The sequence below is a fragment of the Canis lupus genome, chromosome 5 (genome assembly GCF_048164855.1).
Source record: "Canis lupus baileyi chromosome 5, mCanLup2.hap1, whole genome shotgun sequence".
Taxonomy (NCBI): Eukaryota; Metazoa; Chordata; class Mammalia; order Carnivora; family Canidae; genus Canis; species Canis lupus.
The window spans coordinates 75880263-75897176 of NC_132842.1; the positions used below are offsets into that span (position 1 = coordinate 75880263).

General features: G+C 44.9%; 1 protein-coding gene across 3 annotated transcripts in view; it reads right to left on the reverse strand.

Annotated features, from left to right (window-relative positions):
* Positions 1–5943: 5943 nt before the first annotated feature.
* NIPAL3 (NIPA like domain containing 3) overlaps positions 5944–16914 on the reverse strand; it is a 53702-nt gene continuing 42731 nt past the window's right edge. The window contains exons 10-13 of one of the 3 annotated variants that reach the window (XM_072827794.1): positions 16655–16718; positions 14644–14738; positions 10957–11031; positions 9999–10136 (exon numbers count right to left, since the gene is read on the reverse strand). In XM_072827794.1, coding sequence (XP_072683895.1) covers positions 11006–11031; positions 14644–14738; positions 16655–16718 — 185 coding nt within the window. In that variant the 3' untranslated portion in view covers positions 9999–10136; positions 10957–11005. Of the gene's footprint in view, positions 10137–10956; positions 11032–13439; positions 13472–14643; positions 14739–16654; positions 16719–16914 lie in introns of all 3 variants that reach the window. The other 2 variants (XM_072827795.1, XM_072827793.1) reach the window with 2 other exon arrangements.

Genomic DNA, 16914 nt, shown 5'->3' on the forward strand with positions numbered 1-16914 from the left:
GAAAAAATTTCATAGAAAGAATGGTTATCTAGATAGAAGGTTATGAGCAAGTCACCCAACAGGTAAAAGAAACTCAAAGCAATCATGGCATCAGCAACTGCAGGAAGCAGCTACCGTTCCTAGGACGAAAGGAACCAAGGGAAGAGGTTGTATTTGTTAAAACTTACAAGATAAGAAAATGTTCAGGCACAAAAAGGAATGAAGTACTGACACATGCCACAACTTGAATGAACCATGAAAACATGCTGAGTGGAAGAAGCTGGTCATGTTAAGTCCATACATTGTATGATTCCATTCCTGTGAAAGCCCATTCATGTGGAAGTCTATTCATGTGGAAGTCCAGAAGAAGGAGATCTATCGAGATAGAAAGTGGATTAGTGGCTCCTCATATAAGTGGACTCGCAGTATTTGTCCTCTTGCCTCAAGGTGGACAACCAAGATGTCCTCAAGGTTCGGCCATGTGCTAGCACATGTCAGTATGTCCTTCTTTCTAAGGCTGAATAAGTGACCGGTTGTATACACCAGTTTGCTGATCCATTCATCCTTTGATGGATGGCTTGAGTTGCTTCCATCTCTTGGCTGTCATGAAGAAGGCTGCTCTGAACATGGTGTATACATATCTGAGTCCCTGCATTTCTTTTGTGCATATGCCCAGAAGAGGCATTTCTGGATCATATGGTAATCTATTTTTAATTTTATGAGAAATCACCATACTGTTTGCCATAGTGGCTGCACCATTTTGCATTCCCACTGCCAGTGCTCGAGTGTCCCCATTTCCCCACATCCTTGCTGATACATGATCATTTCTTGACAGTGTTTCCTTTCGAGGAGATGAAAATGTTCTCAAATGGACTGTGGTGATAGTTACACATATTTGTGGACATACTAAACACCACTGAATTATATAATTTATAGAGTGCATTGTGGAGTGCCTGGGTGGCTCAGTTGGTTAAGAGTCTGCCTTTGGTTCAGATCATGATCTCAGGGTCCTGGGATTGAGCCCTGCATCGGGCTCCCCGACCAGCAAGGAGTCTGCTTCTCCCTCTCTCTGCTCATACTCTCTCCCTCTGTCTCAAAGAAATAAAATCTTAAAGAAAAAAAAAGAGTGCATTGTATGGTGTGTGAATTATGTCACTAAAGCCGTTTTTAAGGAAGTAAGAAGAAGGGCCCCATGGAATTGGGCCCCCAACCTTGAGGAGAGTGTGCTGATATCTCTGAGGACTGGGGCCTCAAAGCTAGTTGTGAAAAAGTTGAAAAGAACCACAAAACTAGACTTTATTGCTGCTCTGTGAGGCAAGGAAGTATCCCTGGGAGATGTACACAGGGACAGGAAAGAGACAGGAAGCGGTGAGCCCCTTCCTCCTATAGCCTCACGGTCCCCCTCACAGGCAGCCAGGGAGCAGTAGCACAGCAGACGGGTAGCTTGCAGAGTTCCAGCCCCAGCATCCCAACGCCATCCCCTAGATGCGCAGGTTTGGAGCTGAGTGAAAATAGCTTAATGACTTGCTGTCTTAATCTATTCTGGTTGCTATAATAAAATCCCATAAACTGAGGGACTTATCAACAAGACACACTGATTTCTCAGTTCTGGAGGCTGGAAGCCCGAGATCATGGCACCAGCATGGTCAGGTTCCAGTGAGGGCCCCGTTCTGGTTATGGCTATTCTCTGTATGCTCACATGGTGGGGAGAAGCGAGCCAGCTCTCTGGCCTCTTCTTGGGAGGGCACTAATCCCATGCAGGAAGGTGTAGAATGTGTGCATATCAATAAATGAAAATATCAACAGCTGGGTTAGCTTTGCGCAGGGTTTCTGCTGTCCTGGTAGGAAGAAAAAATATGTATTTGTGTATAAGCTATGAAATACGAATTGTATCGTATCAGTGATTCCTATATGACTGAAGTGCTCTTCTATTTGCATTTAAGATGGGTATGGCATGAAATAAAAATGAATGGTAAGAAGTTGTCCCTCTGATGATAATTTTCCTGCTCTTTGAGCAAGGGGTCCCTGCATTTTCACTTTTTGCTGGGTCCTGGAGACTGGGGAGCTGGCCCTGCAGGTCTTTTGGTCTGGATTCAAAAACCTTGGTCTTCTCTGGATTCAAAAATCTTGGTCTCCGCCTTCTCCTGAACTCTTTTCTTTCCTTGTGGCCCACCCTGGGCACCGGGTCAGGCTAGGCCCAGGCTCTGAGGCCATCCTCCGTGCTTCTACTGCCTTCCCTGGTTCTCTCACCTCCTCCTTTGTCCTGATCCTGTGGCCTTTCATCTCATGACTCCCTCTATAGTAACATCCTCCCATCTTCTACTGTGTGCTTAGCACAGAGTCTCTCTTTTGTTCGCTTGCTGTACGTATGTACCTAGCACACAATAAATGCTCAAGAAACACTTTTTCTGCTTAAAAATTTGTTTTTTTCCTCTTTTTATTATGAAAATTTCAAGCATCTGTAAAAATAGAGACAATAATTTAAACAACCCTTGTGGACCGTGGCCCTCTTTGTCTACATTATCCTGCGTTTTCTGATCCCTCTCAGTTCATTTGTCTTTCCCTTTCGTGCTGATGGATTTCCCCAAATGCCTTGTGATTCTCGGTAGACAGCTCCCAGTTAGGAAGAAGGAACTCTGTTGCTTACTAGGAGAGCGGGTGTGGATTTCCTTTGCAGTTGTGTGGGTGTGTTGACCAGAACAAAGGCCTACTGTCCCCTGAATGTGAGGGGTGATTCTTGTTATCTCTGAGGAAGTGAGCTGGGGCCTTCCAAGGTGTGTGAGTGAGGGGCCAGCAGGCCACCTGGGGAGGTAGGAAAAATCAGGCAGGCAGGACTTGACAGGAGAGAGACAGAGACAGAGACACAGAGAGAGAGAGACAGAGTGCTTCAGTGTTTCCCACACCCGGCAGGGCTGCCTTTCCTTATTTTCCCTCCTGGTCAAGTGGAGAGCCACGTTTCTTGCGCTCTATCCTGCCTCCCTCCCTGCCCCAGTATCCTTGCCGCTGGGCCCCCCACAGCCAGATCTTCCACCGTTTGGAGTAATTCTTAGGGCTCCATGTGGGGCAAATACTGCTCTGTGTCTGTAGAGCCTGTTAGAGTCTTCTGAGGAATCCCTCTGACAGTCACCCACAGCACCCTCATTCGTGGCACCTGCTGCCTAAGCCCAGAGCAGCTCCGGGACCCGGAGGAGGTGAATGCAGCTGCTTAGGCTCCATACTGGGCAGCAACTTCTAACATATATCTTGGGCAGGATTAAATAATTTTTTTCCCTTTCCCACTTAAGTTCAGGGAGTGTGTCTTCTTCTTCTCTGGCCTCCAGGGCTTACACAAAGGCCTCATGGGTCAGGTCCCAATTCCCTTGAACTTCTCCTCCAGCCCAGAGACACAGCACCAGCCTTTGTTTCAGCACCTCTGAGTTTTGGCTCCACAGGGCTCCTCCTTTTGGATATAATGTCTAAATTTTAATAATTCCAACTTCTTCCTTGTCTTCTCCCAGCCCTGGTGGTGTGTGTGGGGGGGGAGGGGAGGAGCTGCTTCTCACAGTTACCACTTCTATGACACCTTAGCATTCTCCCCATTACACTTTCAGTTACCTAGTTACCAATTCTTTATATTAAATTTTCTGTTCCAGTAACTGGTGTGGTTTCTGTCTCCTGCCTGGACCCTGATTGATTCAATAGCTGCCTGAGACATCAGGTACTCCGTGCATCACAGGAAGGCGGCGTATCTCAGGCAACGGTGAAGATGGACAAGCTAATGCTCTCATGCTACTCCAGACTCAGAGAAAGTTACATTCTATGCTAAAAAATAAATAGTGTTTAGAAGTAAAAGACTTCTTGTATATTGATGTATCAAAGACTGGATTTAAAATATACAGAGAGGGGGACACCTGGGTGGCTCAGTGGTTGAGCATCTGCCTTTGGCTCAGGTCGTGATCCTGGGGTCCTGGGATCAAGTCCCACATTGGGCTCCCTGTGGGGAGCCTGCTTCTCCCTCTGCCTGTGTCTCTGGATCTCTCTCTGTGTCTCTCATGAATTAAAACAAAAAAAGAGAGATCACAACCTGAGCTAAAACCAAGAGTCGGACACTTAACCGGCTGTACCACTCAGGTGCCCCCAAAAGAACATATTTCATAGAAATAATTGAATTATATGTAAAACAAAATACATAAAACCAAAAGATTTTCTCAGAGCAAAAAAATACTAAGCAAATCAAAAAGCAAATAATCTTCGGGGAATACTTGCAAGTATTCACATCACAAAGAAGGGGTTAGTCAATGTGAAATATAAGTAGCATGTTCAAGTCAAGAAGAGACCTACAAAGCCATAGAATGTGGGCAAAGGCTGTGGACAGTTCACAGAGAAGAAACACAAATGTAGTGTATAAAAACACACAAAGATATCTAGTATTATTCATGTGAAGAGAAATGTCTGTGACTTGAACATCTTTGGACATTTTGGTAAAAGTGTTAAGACAGCTCTCTAGTTGCCTGAATCACTCTGGGATGCGATGCACATGAGTGTGAGGGATGTCTGCAAGGATAGATTTATGGGCCTGTTGTTTTTATGACAAACAGGCTTTTGGAGAGTTACAGATGGGCTTTGTGGATTCGTTTTTTTTTTTTTTTTTTAACTTATAATCTTGAGAAGTAAGCACACAAATGTTTCTAGGGTGCAATGTTGAAGATTCACATTTCAGTGTCAACAGAAGTCAGCAGGCAATCTTTTCCCTGTGATGAGAATCATCTCATTATACTGGTTTCTCAGTCCACTCAGGCTGTTTTAACAAAAACATCCATACACCGGGTAGCTTAAACAAACAAGCATTTATTTCTCACAGTGCTGGAGGCTGGACATTCCAAGATCAAGGTGCCGGCAGATTCAGTCTAGTGAGAACCCACTCACTAGTTCATAGTCCTCTCACCTGATGGAAGGGGCGAGGGAGCTTTTTATAAGGGCACTATGAGATAATAGAAAATACGCATATTGGTCTCTGCACCCTGTCCCCGGCACAGAGCTCCTAAAGCCCTTGTAATTTCCTGAGTGGTAAGAACACTCAGAGCATCTCTTGTCCTAATGTTTTGTCTTTGATCCTGTTCCTGGTTCTGGGCTCCTAAACTTTTGTAAATTTGTGAGTGATACGAGCACTAGAAGCAGCTTTCGTTCTAATGAGGCGATGCCGGGTGGGCTCTTGGATGGCTCCTGCGGAGTGCTGGTCACCAGGAAACCAAATCATGATTAGAAGATGGGAGTTCTCAACCCCTGGAGAGGGGAGAAGGGCTGGAAACCAAGTTACTCATTGCTCAGCCTCCATAAACTGCCAATAGTATAGGGAGGTAGGTGAAGACATCCACAAAGGGAAGTTGAATGATCTCAACTCCTTGGGGACAGAAGCTCTGGTGCTTGGGACTCCCACATTGCTTCAATGTGACATAACATCCTGATGGGATGCTGGACATAGTTGCAAGACTTTACATCTATTCATTGATCTGATCCTCATAACCACCTTTAGGTAGATACTGTTACTATCCCTGTTTCACAGATGAGGCTCAGAGAATTTAAGTAACTTGCCAATGCCACACAGCTAATACGTGATGGAGTTAGGAATCAAATCTAAGCAGTTGGTTACAGAGTCTGTACTCTTAACCACTGCAGGGGAAAAAAAGTGCTTAATTCAGCCTTCACTACACTCATGGGCATCTCTAGAACTGTACTGTTACTACAGCCACCACCAGCTCTGTGTGAGTATTTGAGTTTAATTAAATTGAAATAAAATTAAAAATCTAGTTCCTAGGTTGCACTTGGCCACATTTAAGATTCTCAATAGCTACATCTGGTTAGTGGCTGCTGTACTTGGCAGCATACAGAACAATTTGATCACTGATGAAAGTTCTATTGGACAGCACTTATTCTAGACAACTTTAGAAAGTATTAGCCAAACAGAAGACTCAAACTAAACAGGTATCACATGGATTTTTTTAATTAAATATCATTTCATGATGTTATTTACACCTAACACACATTTTTTTTTAAAAAAATAAGACATGCCATATCAGCCATGGAGTTAACGAAATAGAAGTATCCACACAGAATATATTCTAGGGTGACTTCATTTACACAGCTTCTCAGAGAAACATGGAGTCATTTCTTTTTCTTTCTTTTTTTTTTTTTTTTTTGCCTATCAGCCACTGTTGGGCCAGATTCGGAATTCAAAAGAGTGCAGGGCGGAGGGTCTCCAACACTATCCTGATGGATGTCTTGTATACACACAGTACCAGCAAGCTGGCTGGTTTCCACCAGAAAAGCAGTGGAAATGTCAGATCTTCCATCCCTACCCAGCAGTCAATTGCACACTATAAGAACCCCATGTGACCTAAAGCTTTAATGTGATGGCATCATAAGCCCTGTGGCTTCAAGAGGGGTCCGGGGGAGGGCTGAGCTCTCACCAAAGCCCACAGGTACCAGTCTTTGCCCTGGTTCTAATGTCTGATTAGAGAACCCAGGGTCCCAGTCTTTAGAAGGTGGGGACAGAGTGAAGAGCAGAAGAAAGATCAGACAACAAGTGAAGGTTTAAACCCAAGTTTGGTGACCTTGCCATAGGTATAGGCTGGTAGGAAGGAGAAAGACGTGTGATACTTAATATTGCTTAGAGCATTCCAGAGGGCTTGAGGAATGTCAGAGCCAAGAGAAAAAAAAAAAAAAGAAAAGAACCAGGGCTGTGAGTAGAAAGTTGATGTCCTCTCCCCCTGTGCCAACAGTAAGTGCCACCAGCAAACAGTCCATTTATACTTGGAGACCAAGGTTGGGAGAAGATAACCCAGGACAGATTCAGAACTCTGGAGACGGAGGTTCTATGTTGTCTGGTCTTCTCAAACACTCAGATGCCTACTGCTGGCTTCCACTCAGGAAACTGCCACGCACCCTCTGCTCAGCCATCCTGTGGCCCCTTCATAGGATAATGCCACTGCCCCCAGCAGTGCTAGGGCACCAGAGGTCCAGGTCCCAGCAGCAGTGGCTGAGTGGCATTGAAACCACCAGTTGGCCAACTTGAAACTATGATGCACTTTCATCCACTCGTCTCATTCTTGCCTGGCTTGAGACTAAAGGGCTCATGGTTTGAAAAGGGAAGAGGTGGACTGAGATTGGGAGCACATAAAACCCCCAAATGATCACCAGGGCCTGACACACTTCAATGGATTCCCTGCCCACCTTCCATTTATCCACTCTGCCCTCATCCCTTATCCCAGCTCACCTTAGAAAAACCACCTAGAAAATCTGAATAACCGCAAAACCAGATGTTAATTCCCCTTTTGTGTTTTGTTCCAGTGGGCTGACGGCTTGACCTTGAAAAGTGACTTTTATCATCCCTTCAGATTGTCTCTCTATACTCTGCATCAAGCCTCCTTTCCAATCAGTGCTGACCCTGCCATTCTCTTCCTTATGAATCATCAATGGCTCCCATGCTCTCTGCAATACCCCTTGATCTTCAGCAGGCATTCAAGGCCTCCATGATTTGGTCTCTTTCCAGGCTCAGCTCCCACCTCTCTCTCTACCTCTCCTTTCTTTGCCAACATCCACTCCCTATTTCTGTGCCTTTGCAAATGCTGGCCCCTTGCCCCTCTGCCTGGAGGGGTGGTCGCCCTGCTTTCTATGCTTTGCTCAAATCTTAGCAAGGTTTGCCCCCATCCATGAGTGAAGCCCAAATCATCTCCGATTCTTTTTATTTTTTAATTAATTTAAAATTAATTTTTAAATTTTATTTTAAATGGACTCTATGCCACACATGGGGCTCAAACTCATGACCCTGAGATCAAGAGTCATATGTCCTACCAATTGAACTGGCCAGGTGTCTCAAAATCACCTTCAATTCTGAATACCCTGTTGTGGGCTTGCAGTCTGACCTTTAGAAGGGCCCCCGTAACTGTCCTTTTTCTGCGCACTATTGCAATGTGCACCTCTCATGGTTTCCTGGGTGTGTGTCTGCAGCGCAGGGATCATTGCTGTTCTTTGTAGCCTTCACCATTCAAATGTTTTGTTTGTTTGTTTTTAAGATTTTTTTCCCATGGGGGGGAGCGAGAGCATAAGAGCAAGTAGGAACAGGGGTGGGGAGGGGCAGGGGGAGAGGGAGAAGCACACTCCCCGCTGAGCAGGGAGTCCAATGTGGGGCTCGATCCCAGAACCCTGAGATCATGATCTGAGCGGAAGGCAGACACTTAACCAACTGAGCCACCCAGGCGCCCTCATCCAAATGCTTATTAACACACAGCAAATGCCTCTCAAACGTTGAATTGAGTGGATACCTATCCTGAAGAAAACAGGTCATTGTCTGTTGCCTTCTTAGGCAAGTAAGCCAACAATACGGAAGAGGTTAAGACACAATACCTAAGTGGTTATCACAAGCAGCAGATGCCAGTGTTTGAAGTCAAGGTAGTAAATCGGTATTAAGCACAATCCATAAAGGTTAATGATCTATCAACACTGGTCTATTAACACTGTGATCTCCCCTATTAGCTAAAGAGTACCCAGGGAAACCTTACATGTAGTTCTACTAAGTAGTAATCGCTGGATGGATAAATGCCACCGATCCTATGGGAATTATTTGACCTGCCAAATAAACCCCGGACAGGAAACAAGGACTGGTAATTCCAGCTCTCCAGCAGGGGTGTGTTGGCCCCTGGAGGTTTTAGCAGACCCTCTCTCTCGATCAGTAGGCTTCTGAGGTGTGTGATCCCTGGACTGCCTGCATCAGAACCACCTGTGCGGTCAGATAAGAACACAGACTCTCGCTCCTCCCCATCATTCCCACTTAAACAGAGTGTCTGTCCTTGGGGTGTAGGAATCTGCACACTCCCTAGGGGGTCCTTATGCTAAAGTTTGCAAACCCTTACTTGCCATTCTCAGAAGTATACAGTCAGTCTAGGGAGGGACAATCGTGGATGTAGCCTGAAAGGAAGCAGTGACCCCTTACCAAGAATGCCCGCTTTCCCAGACATGTGTGCCTGGGAACGAGGACCCAAAGTCTCGGTCAACTCCAAGGAAATTAACTGATAATTCAAGCTTTGTTTGATGGAGACTGTCTCTGAGGTAAGTGCCCTAGCTTCCCAGAGGGCCTTGCTGTGCAAGAACATACACATAAAACAGCCAGATTTTCTGCCTATCTTTTTCTAAGTGGTGCAATCACTTCTTATAAGATGAAAAGGTATTTTTCTTCCTTCATGTTTATGGGCTAACGTATCATTACCCCTGCTCCTGTCCTTACTTTCCTCCTACTCTTAACTTCTCGGTTCCTTTGGTGGGGAGAAAAAGCAATTACATAGTTCACAGAACCAAAACCAAATTAGGTTTCAGAGCAGATCTAATATAAGCACATCAAGCATGTTTTCACTAGAAGGGCAGGGAGAATTGGAAGGCAGAAGTGCATTTCTTACAGGTGGATGATAGAATGTTCCCAGGGCTGGCCTACTATGCCTTGTGATGACTACACAAATGCTACTGGAAGTACGGGAATCGTGAAACAGGGAGGATCAGGCAAGGGAAGATTAGATTCAGAGGTCTCCAGCCTTTCACTGGATGTGGAAAGTGAGAACGGAATCTCTGCCTTGCTTCAGCTCCAAGGAATGTGGCAACCTTTGGTCACTGACGGAGGAAGCTCAGTTATCAGCCTCGGGAATGCTTTCCCGGAGCTGGCTGGGCAGTACCAGGCGGAGTCTGAACTCCGCACTTCCCCCGGGGAATACTGCTTTCGTCCCCCTCACCCCACCCTGGTCACCTGAAATCTCCGAGACCAAGATCATGTGTTCTTTGCTAGAGACAATGGCTCTTCGAGTTCCCCTTCTAGAGAGTTCTCGGTTTAAGAGATTAAGATGTGAAAGGCAAAGTTTAGGATTCAGGGTTGAACCACTGATGGCTTGAGAGCAGTTATAAATGGAGGGAAGGACAGTCTCCTTCGAGGTGGGCTCATTCCTTCTTGGTGTGTTCCAGGACTCGGTAGGGAACCCCAGAGGCACCCCCAGAGCTGTGTTCCTCTTGCATAACCGGCAGCGTGGCAGGAGCGTAGATCTCAGAAACGTTGTCATTGTTTTCCAGGGCCCCATAGGAAAAAGAAGCTTTGAGGTCAGGCTGAACTGTCATTCCCTTGTCATGCATGTTTTGCATACCTGAAATGAAATCCATTTTCTCCAAATCATTAGGTGGTAAGGGGGCCAAAGGAGACTGCACCATCCCCCTCCCCACCACAGACTCATTACAGTGCTCAGGCACCAGTCACGTGCCTTGCCAAGTTCCTGAATGCTTTAGATTGGAAAAACAACACCCTTAAGTATATGCTAGCAATATTATGGTTGCTAAGCAACGAGGGATGAATCTTCAGGAAATATGCACACAGGCCAGCCACTGTCAAGATAACCATGGGTTGGCCTAGAATGAGGTGGGAATGTGGGTGGAGGGGCCAGAGGGAGCAGAACCAGCACTGTGCTTTGAACGTGGTAGATGCCAATACTTCTCTACCGAATGCAACCAGGATCCAGAACACTTCCTTATCCCCTAAGAGGGTAACTTTCGTGTCATGGACACGTGGGGGTGGCAGATGCAGCAGGACATTCACAGGGAGATGCTCTGGCCTTTAACAGTTAACATCCCTGATCCGCACAGAGGGTAGGTGCGATTCTCTCTGTTGCTTCTGGGCACATGTTGATGTTGGATTTCTACTTAAAGTTGAGAGAGAAGACTTTAATCATTAATTCTGTTAGCCTTACTCTACAATTCCTGGTCTTGGAGGCCAGCTCTCTCCCTGGCAGGGAAGGAAGACTTCAAATTCTCTTACCCCCAGGCTGCCCTAAGAGACTGAATGCAAAGCGTCCTCTCTTAGACTATGAAGATAACAGCAGGTGCTGGACTACTTACTACGCCCAGGCCCTGGGCTGAGGGCTTTAGATCTCGACAGTAACAACAGAAAGCATGAGAATAGCTAACAGGTACCTGAGTGTTGAGCTGATGGCAGACCCCTGTTCTAAACAGTTGAGAAGTTTTATCTCATCTGATCCTCACAAGTAACTGATAAGAAAAATGAGGCAGTTAGAGGTTAGGTAACTTGCTTGAGGTCACAAAGCCAGCAATCTGGCAGTGCTGGGATTTAAGCTCCGGGGGTTTGAATGCGGAGGCCCACACTCTTAACTGGAATGCTATAGGGCCTCCCTGTGTACTTCGCTGAACCTCCACCTTCCCCACAAATCCTATCCTCAGCATCTGGATAAGAACACAGATTTTAAAAGATAAAATTACTTGCTCAAAGTCACACAGCTGGGCCCTGACACCAAAGCCCATCCCCTTGTCCACTATGTGAATGGCCTGCGAAGACTGAGTTTTCATGTAGGTAGCACAAGCCTTAGCTGATGGTCATTTGAAGGGTACAGTTTAAGGATGTGCGGTTTGGATTTTGGAGTGGGGGGGGGGTGGGGAGGAGGCTTGGGGGAAGTTAAGGGGATGCCCGTTCCTTAGGAAAAAGGGTTGGCTTGCCAGGCATGATTTAGCTTTTGGATTTTTTCATTGTTTCTCAGCCAAACAGTGGCAGGACTACGCCTATAGCCTAACAGATGTGGGTTTATTGATGCACTGCAATGAGGGAGATGTCCACCCCAAGGGACTGTGGGATGTCTCAGTAACAGGGTGTGAGAAGAGACAGGATTTGGATTTGTAGACAATTTTGGGGACAGTTTAAGGAAGCAGGGCTTTGCTTTGGATTAGATGCTGTTGGGAAGTGGGGCTAATTTTGTAATTGGGGAAGGCTGTGTTGAGGCTAAAGCTGTAATTGGTAAAAAGGCTGTGGTCACTCATGTTGGGGGGATGGTCAGTCCTCCGTGGTTCAGTCAAAGTTGTTTTTTTTTAAATTTTATTTATTTATTCATGAGAGACATACAGAGAGAGGCAGAGACATAGGCAGAGGGAGAAGCGGGCTCCCCACAGGGAGCCCGATGTGGAACTCAATCCCAGGACCCTAGGATCACGACCTGAGCCAAAGGCAGATGCTCAACCACTGAGCCACCCAAGTGCCCAATGGTCAAGTTTTGCCCGTGTTCCTGTGTGACAATGGAGTGATCCTATTTGTGTCTTGATCTGTCATGGTTGGGGTGGCCCTGCCTGAGGCTGATGTGCTGTGAAATTGTTTATTTTCAGTTAGGGAACACCAAGGTCCAGCTGTGAGTGTCAGGCCAGCTCCCAGCTATCAGGACTGCTTTTTCTTTTTTCATTTCATTTCCATTTTTTCTTCTCTCATTCATTTTTTTTCACTTTTTTTTCAGGTGCTAGAATTATTTAAACCCTCTCTAAATTGTGACATGTAGTATATGTTTTTGGAAATAGAATGCCTCTTGAACTGTAGCTACTGGTCTGTTGTGCAGATACCAATCTAGATAGACCAAAAGCAAGGTCTGACTTTGGGAAACCAAGTAGCTAAGAAAGACACTCTGCTTAAGCAGTTTTATTTTTTTAATTTTAATTAATTTATTTCTAACGTTTAAAAAAAATTATGTAAGTAATCTCTATACCTAATGTGGGGCTCGAACTCATGACCCTGATATCGAGTCACGTGCTCTTCCAACTGAGCTAGTCAGGCGCACCCTTCATTTTTATTTTTTTTAAATATTTTATTTATTTATTCATGAGAGACAAGAGAGGGAGAAAGAGAAAGAGGCAGAGACCCAGGCAGAGAGAGGGAGAAGCAGGCTCCATGCAGGGAGCCTGATGTGGAACTCGATCTCGGAACTCCAGGATCACACCCTGGGTGTGATGGTGCTAAACCGCTGAGCCACCCCGGCTGCCCTTTCTTTTTTTTTTTTAACTTTTTTTTTTTTTTAAAGCAGTTTCATTTTTCATGTTCTACCTGCCATCAGATCAAACAAGTGTTTGGAATTTCTGAAGTTTTTTTTTAAAGCAAAAGGGACGTGAACCCAAATTTAACCAGGCATCTACCAAGTCCCAAACACTGTGCAAGGGGCCTTTAACATATTATCCCACTTCCCTTAAAGAAGGAATCCCAATTTACAAGTGAAGGTCAGAGGCCTTGGGAGGTCCAAGGGCATGCCCAAGGTCACACAGTGGGTGGGTAATAGAGCTGGGATTTGAATCCAGGCCACCTAAACTTCAAGCCCATGCTTTGCATTGTACAGAACACGTCTACTTGGAAGTGTCCTGACATGCCACAGCAATGGGTCAGGGTCTCCTTTTGTGAAGATCTGACTTCTACCGGTCGCGAGGTACAAAGAGGAAGCCGGGAGCCACATCCACAAACAGACCACGGAATATTGATATGTAAGGTTACCTTAGGTTACCTTCTATTTTCCACTAGCAGATCTGTATATATGCATATACAAATACTTATAGAGATATATACACATACAGTTTGTAAACATACAAACACACATATACATACACATACTTGCACACACACAGAGTTGACACCTCACCTATCTGGAATTCAGCTATCCAGCGCCCTCATCTATCCGGGACACAGCCGAGAAACAAGGAAGTAAGCAAAAAAGGCATCTGAGCAGCCAGATTAGAGGTTTTAAAAGTCCATGCACTAAAGCTCATGCATTTAACTACTAGGAGAAAGCTTAAGGCCCCAACTCAGAGCTTGTTTATTCTAATTTTATACACAATTCCAACAAGTGGGGTCAAAGTGAGAGGTTTGACCTGGAACTGCTATACACAGGTGAGCTAGTAATAGCATGAATGACAGACCACAGTTTGATAGCAAGGGATGAGGAAATAATATAGAAGTAGGCACATAAACCTTGGGGCCATTTAGAGGAGGGGCACCTCAGTTGGCCCTGAGAACACACCTGTATCCAAGAGTACTTTGTTAAGCAGTACCGTATGCCAGCAGTGGGGTTATAGTTTGCCCATTAGGGTGTCTTAATGAAAGGTGGGCGTTATTTTCTAGAGAGTTCCATCTTTGTATCTAAAATAAAAATCAATTTTGACTTAAAGAGCGAAAGCCAGTGGTCACTGCTAACCTACAGAATTTAGGTCAGCAAACCTGGGTTAACTTTCCTAATCTGGGTCCCTTTGGGCTGGGGGCGGGCACCCTCTAGTTCTCCATAGACTCAGCCACTCCCTTCTGCACAATACTCTGCAGATTCACACCTCTGTTACTGTCACGGACTACAGGCATTTGAGCTTGTGCTTCTCCGTGTGAGCTCCCAGCAACTTGGGAAATTAAGCTTTCCAGAACAATCCACTCTCTTGTGGCATCTAAGAAGTGAGGTGATAGTATCTGAATGTTACTCATCCAATCTTCTTTCCTATCTCTGGCCATTCCTTTCCAACTAGGTGAATGGATTCTTTTCCTTTCACAGACATGAAGCCTGATATACAGGTCATAATTATATCCAGTGTGAATCAGGACTGTCTTTAAGAGAGCCCAAAATAGACGTGGGAACTGGCAAGATGGGCTCAAAACCAACTGAGGTGCCTCAACCATTGCCTCCTATTTGGCACAGCGAGATTTAAGAAAAAGAGAGGGAGAGAGAGACAGTCACACCATGACAGCACAGCACACCTGCCCTGTACCAAACCCAGCAGCTAGTTGTCTCTTTTTAAATAGGAGGTAGCAGTCATTCTATATGGATGGGCTGGCTAGCTGGGCACATAGGATTTTAACGTTACCTGGCATGGCATCCATGGAAATATAGGGCTCAAATGGAATGGCCTTCTTCCTGTTACGTGTGATTAAGAAGACGCCCAAGAAGGCAATGAGGCACCTGAGGAACAGAGAGGAGGGAGAGAGAGAAGAAAGGCCAGAGTGAGGGTGAGAGGGCTCACTTTACAACCCAGGTAACAGGCAACAGGGGAAAAAAGGGCTGCAGGCTGCAGGCTGCAGAGAGGGGCTTGCTGCTGAGCAGACTGGGGAGGCTGCCTGCCTGAGATGGGCAGGGAGCAGATGCAAGATAAATAACAGCTTCATACGCCTTTCATGCTGCACTGCATTGATCAGGATGAATTAGACTCTCCCAGGCAAAACTCCCATGGCTCTTCACTTCCATTTAGCCTGTATCTTAGAACCTTGCCTTAAAAAAAACATTTTTTTTAAAAATAAAAAAAGTTCTTTATGCAATCAATACAGGAGGAGAGTAAGAAAAAGTTAGAAAGTCCCTGAACTCCCCCTGGTCCCACTCCCCCAGGTAGGTGTATATTTCTCTAGAGTCATTTCCCCCCCTTTCTCCTAGAACTTAAATAGGAACACTTTCTAAAAACTGAGGTGTTGTTTACATGCATAAACCCTAAATGTAGTGCTTGATTAATCGTACCTGTGTGTATACTTTTGTGATTACCACCTAGGTCAACAGAGAAGACATTTCCATCCCCTCCACCCCAGAGGGGTGCCCTTCCCAATCCATGCTAACCCAGAGGAAGCCACTATTCTGACCTCTATCACCCAATACTTGATTTGCCTATTCTTGAACTTCTTTATTTTATATTTTAAAAGATCTATCTATTTATTTGGGAGAGAGAGAGAGAGAGAGAGATGGGTGGGGCAGAGGGAGAGGGAGAAAATCTCAAGCAGATTGCCCAGTGAGTGCAAAGCCTGACCCAGGGCTCAATCTCATGACCTGAGCTGAAACCAATAGTTGAGCACTTAACTGCGCTACCCAGGTACCCCATCCTGTTCTTGAACTTCTTGTAAGTTAAATCATACAGTGTGTACCCTGGTTTCTTTCACTTGTAAATGTTTTTAAGGTTCATTCACTTTATTGTATGTATTAGTAGTTCATTATTTTTAATTGTTATATTGAATCCATTGTCTGAATAGGCTATATCATCTCTCCTGTTGATAGACATCTGGGTTGTAACCAATTTGAGTATATGATGAATAAAGCTGTTATAAATATTCAGGTAGAAGTCATTTTGTCAATATATGTATTATACATTTCTTTGGGATATATATCTAGATGCATTACTTCTAGATCATAGGGTAGACTATACATTTAAAAAAATCTAATTTTTTCCATTTAATGTATCCTAGACATGGTTTGATGTCAGTATCTATAGACTGGCCTCGATTTTTCAAAATGACAGCATGGGACTTTATTATATGAACATCCATAATTTATTTAACTGTATCCTACTGCTGGGCATTTAGGCTACTTCTAATTATTTATTTACACAATTAATTTTTAAATTAATAAACAGCTTCATCCATGTGTCTTTGTGTCCCATTTGGAAGGTTGCATCAAACATTGCTCATTTACAATTTTTATTGACATTGTCAAATTGTCCTCTGGTATTAAAGATCTGCTCAGTGTGGCAGTGAGCTGGTCTCCTTGTCTTCTTGCCAACACAGATATTATCAATCTTGTTAGTTTTTGCAAAATGATGGCATCTCATGTGGCTTCAAAATGTATTTCTGTGATCTGGGGTGAGGCTGAGAGTCTTTTCATGTGTCAAAATGGGATATTTTAGAAATGACAAAGAGATTAAAGCCCAAAGAAAAGAATGGGGAAGGAGATAAAGCCCTTTGGGGAGTAAAATGCTCATTTATCTCTGGGGGACAAAGCTCTGAGTCCTGGCTGCTCCCCTGGCTCTAGAGGGTCGCCTGAGAGGCGGAAGCAGTAGTGAGGACAGAGAGGCAACCACCACAGTGCAAACCACCTCATGTGGCCAGAGAACAGGAACTCACCCCAGTGCAAACATGCAGATGTGCAGTGCATCCTCCCCAATGAAGTCCAGGTAAAATACTGCACCTGGAGCAGCAGATAATAGAAAATACAGGTGAGCTATTTTCAAATCACCTCCTTGCGAGTCTGTCTAGGATTCGGTAAGCTCTCTTCCCTGCAGGAAACCAAAGTGCTCAGAAACATGGTGACCAGCAGGGTCCACATTAGAAGAATGGAATAAAAGCCATTTAGGGGGACATATTATCTTCTCTTTTTCCTTCTA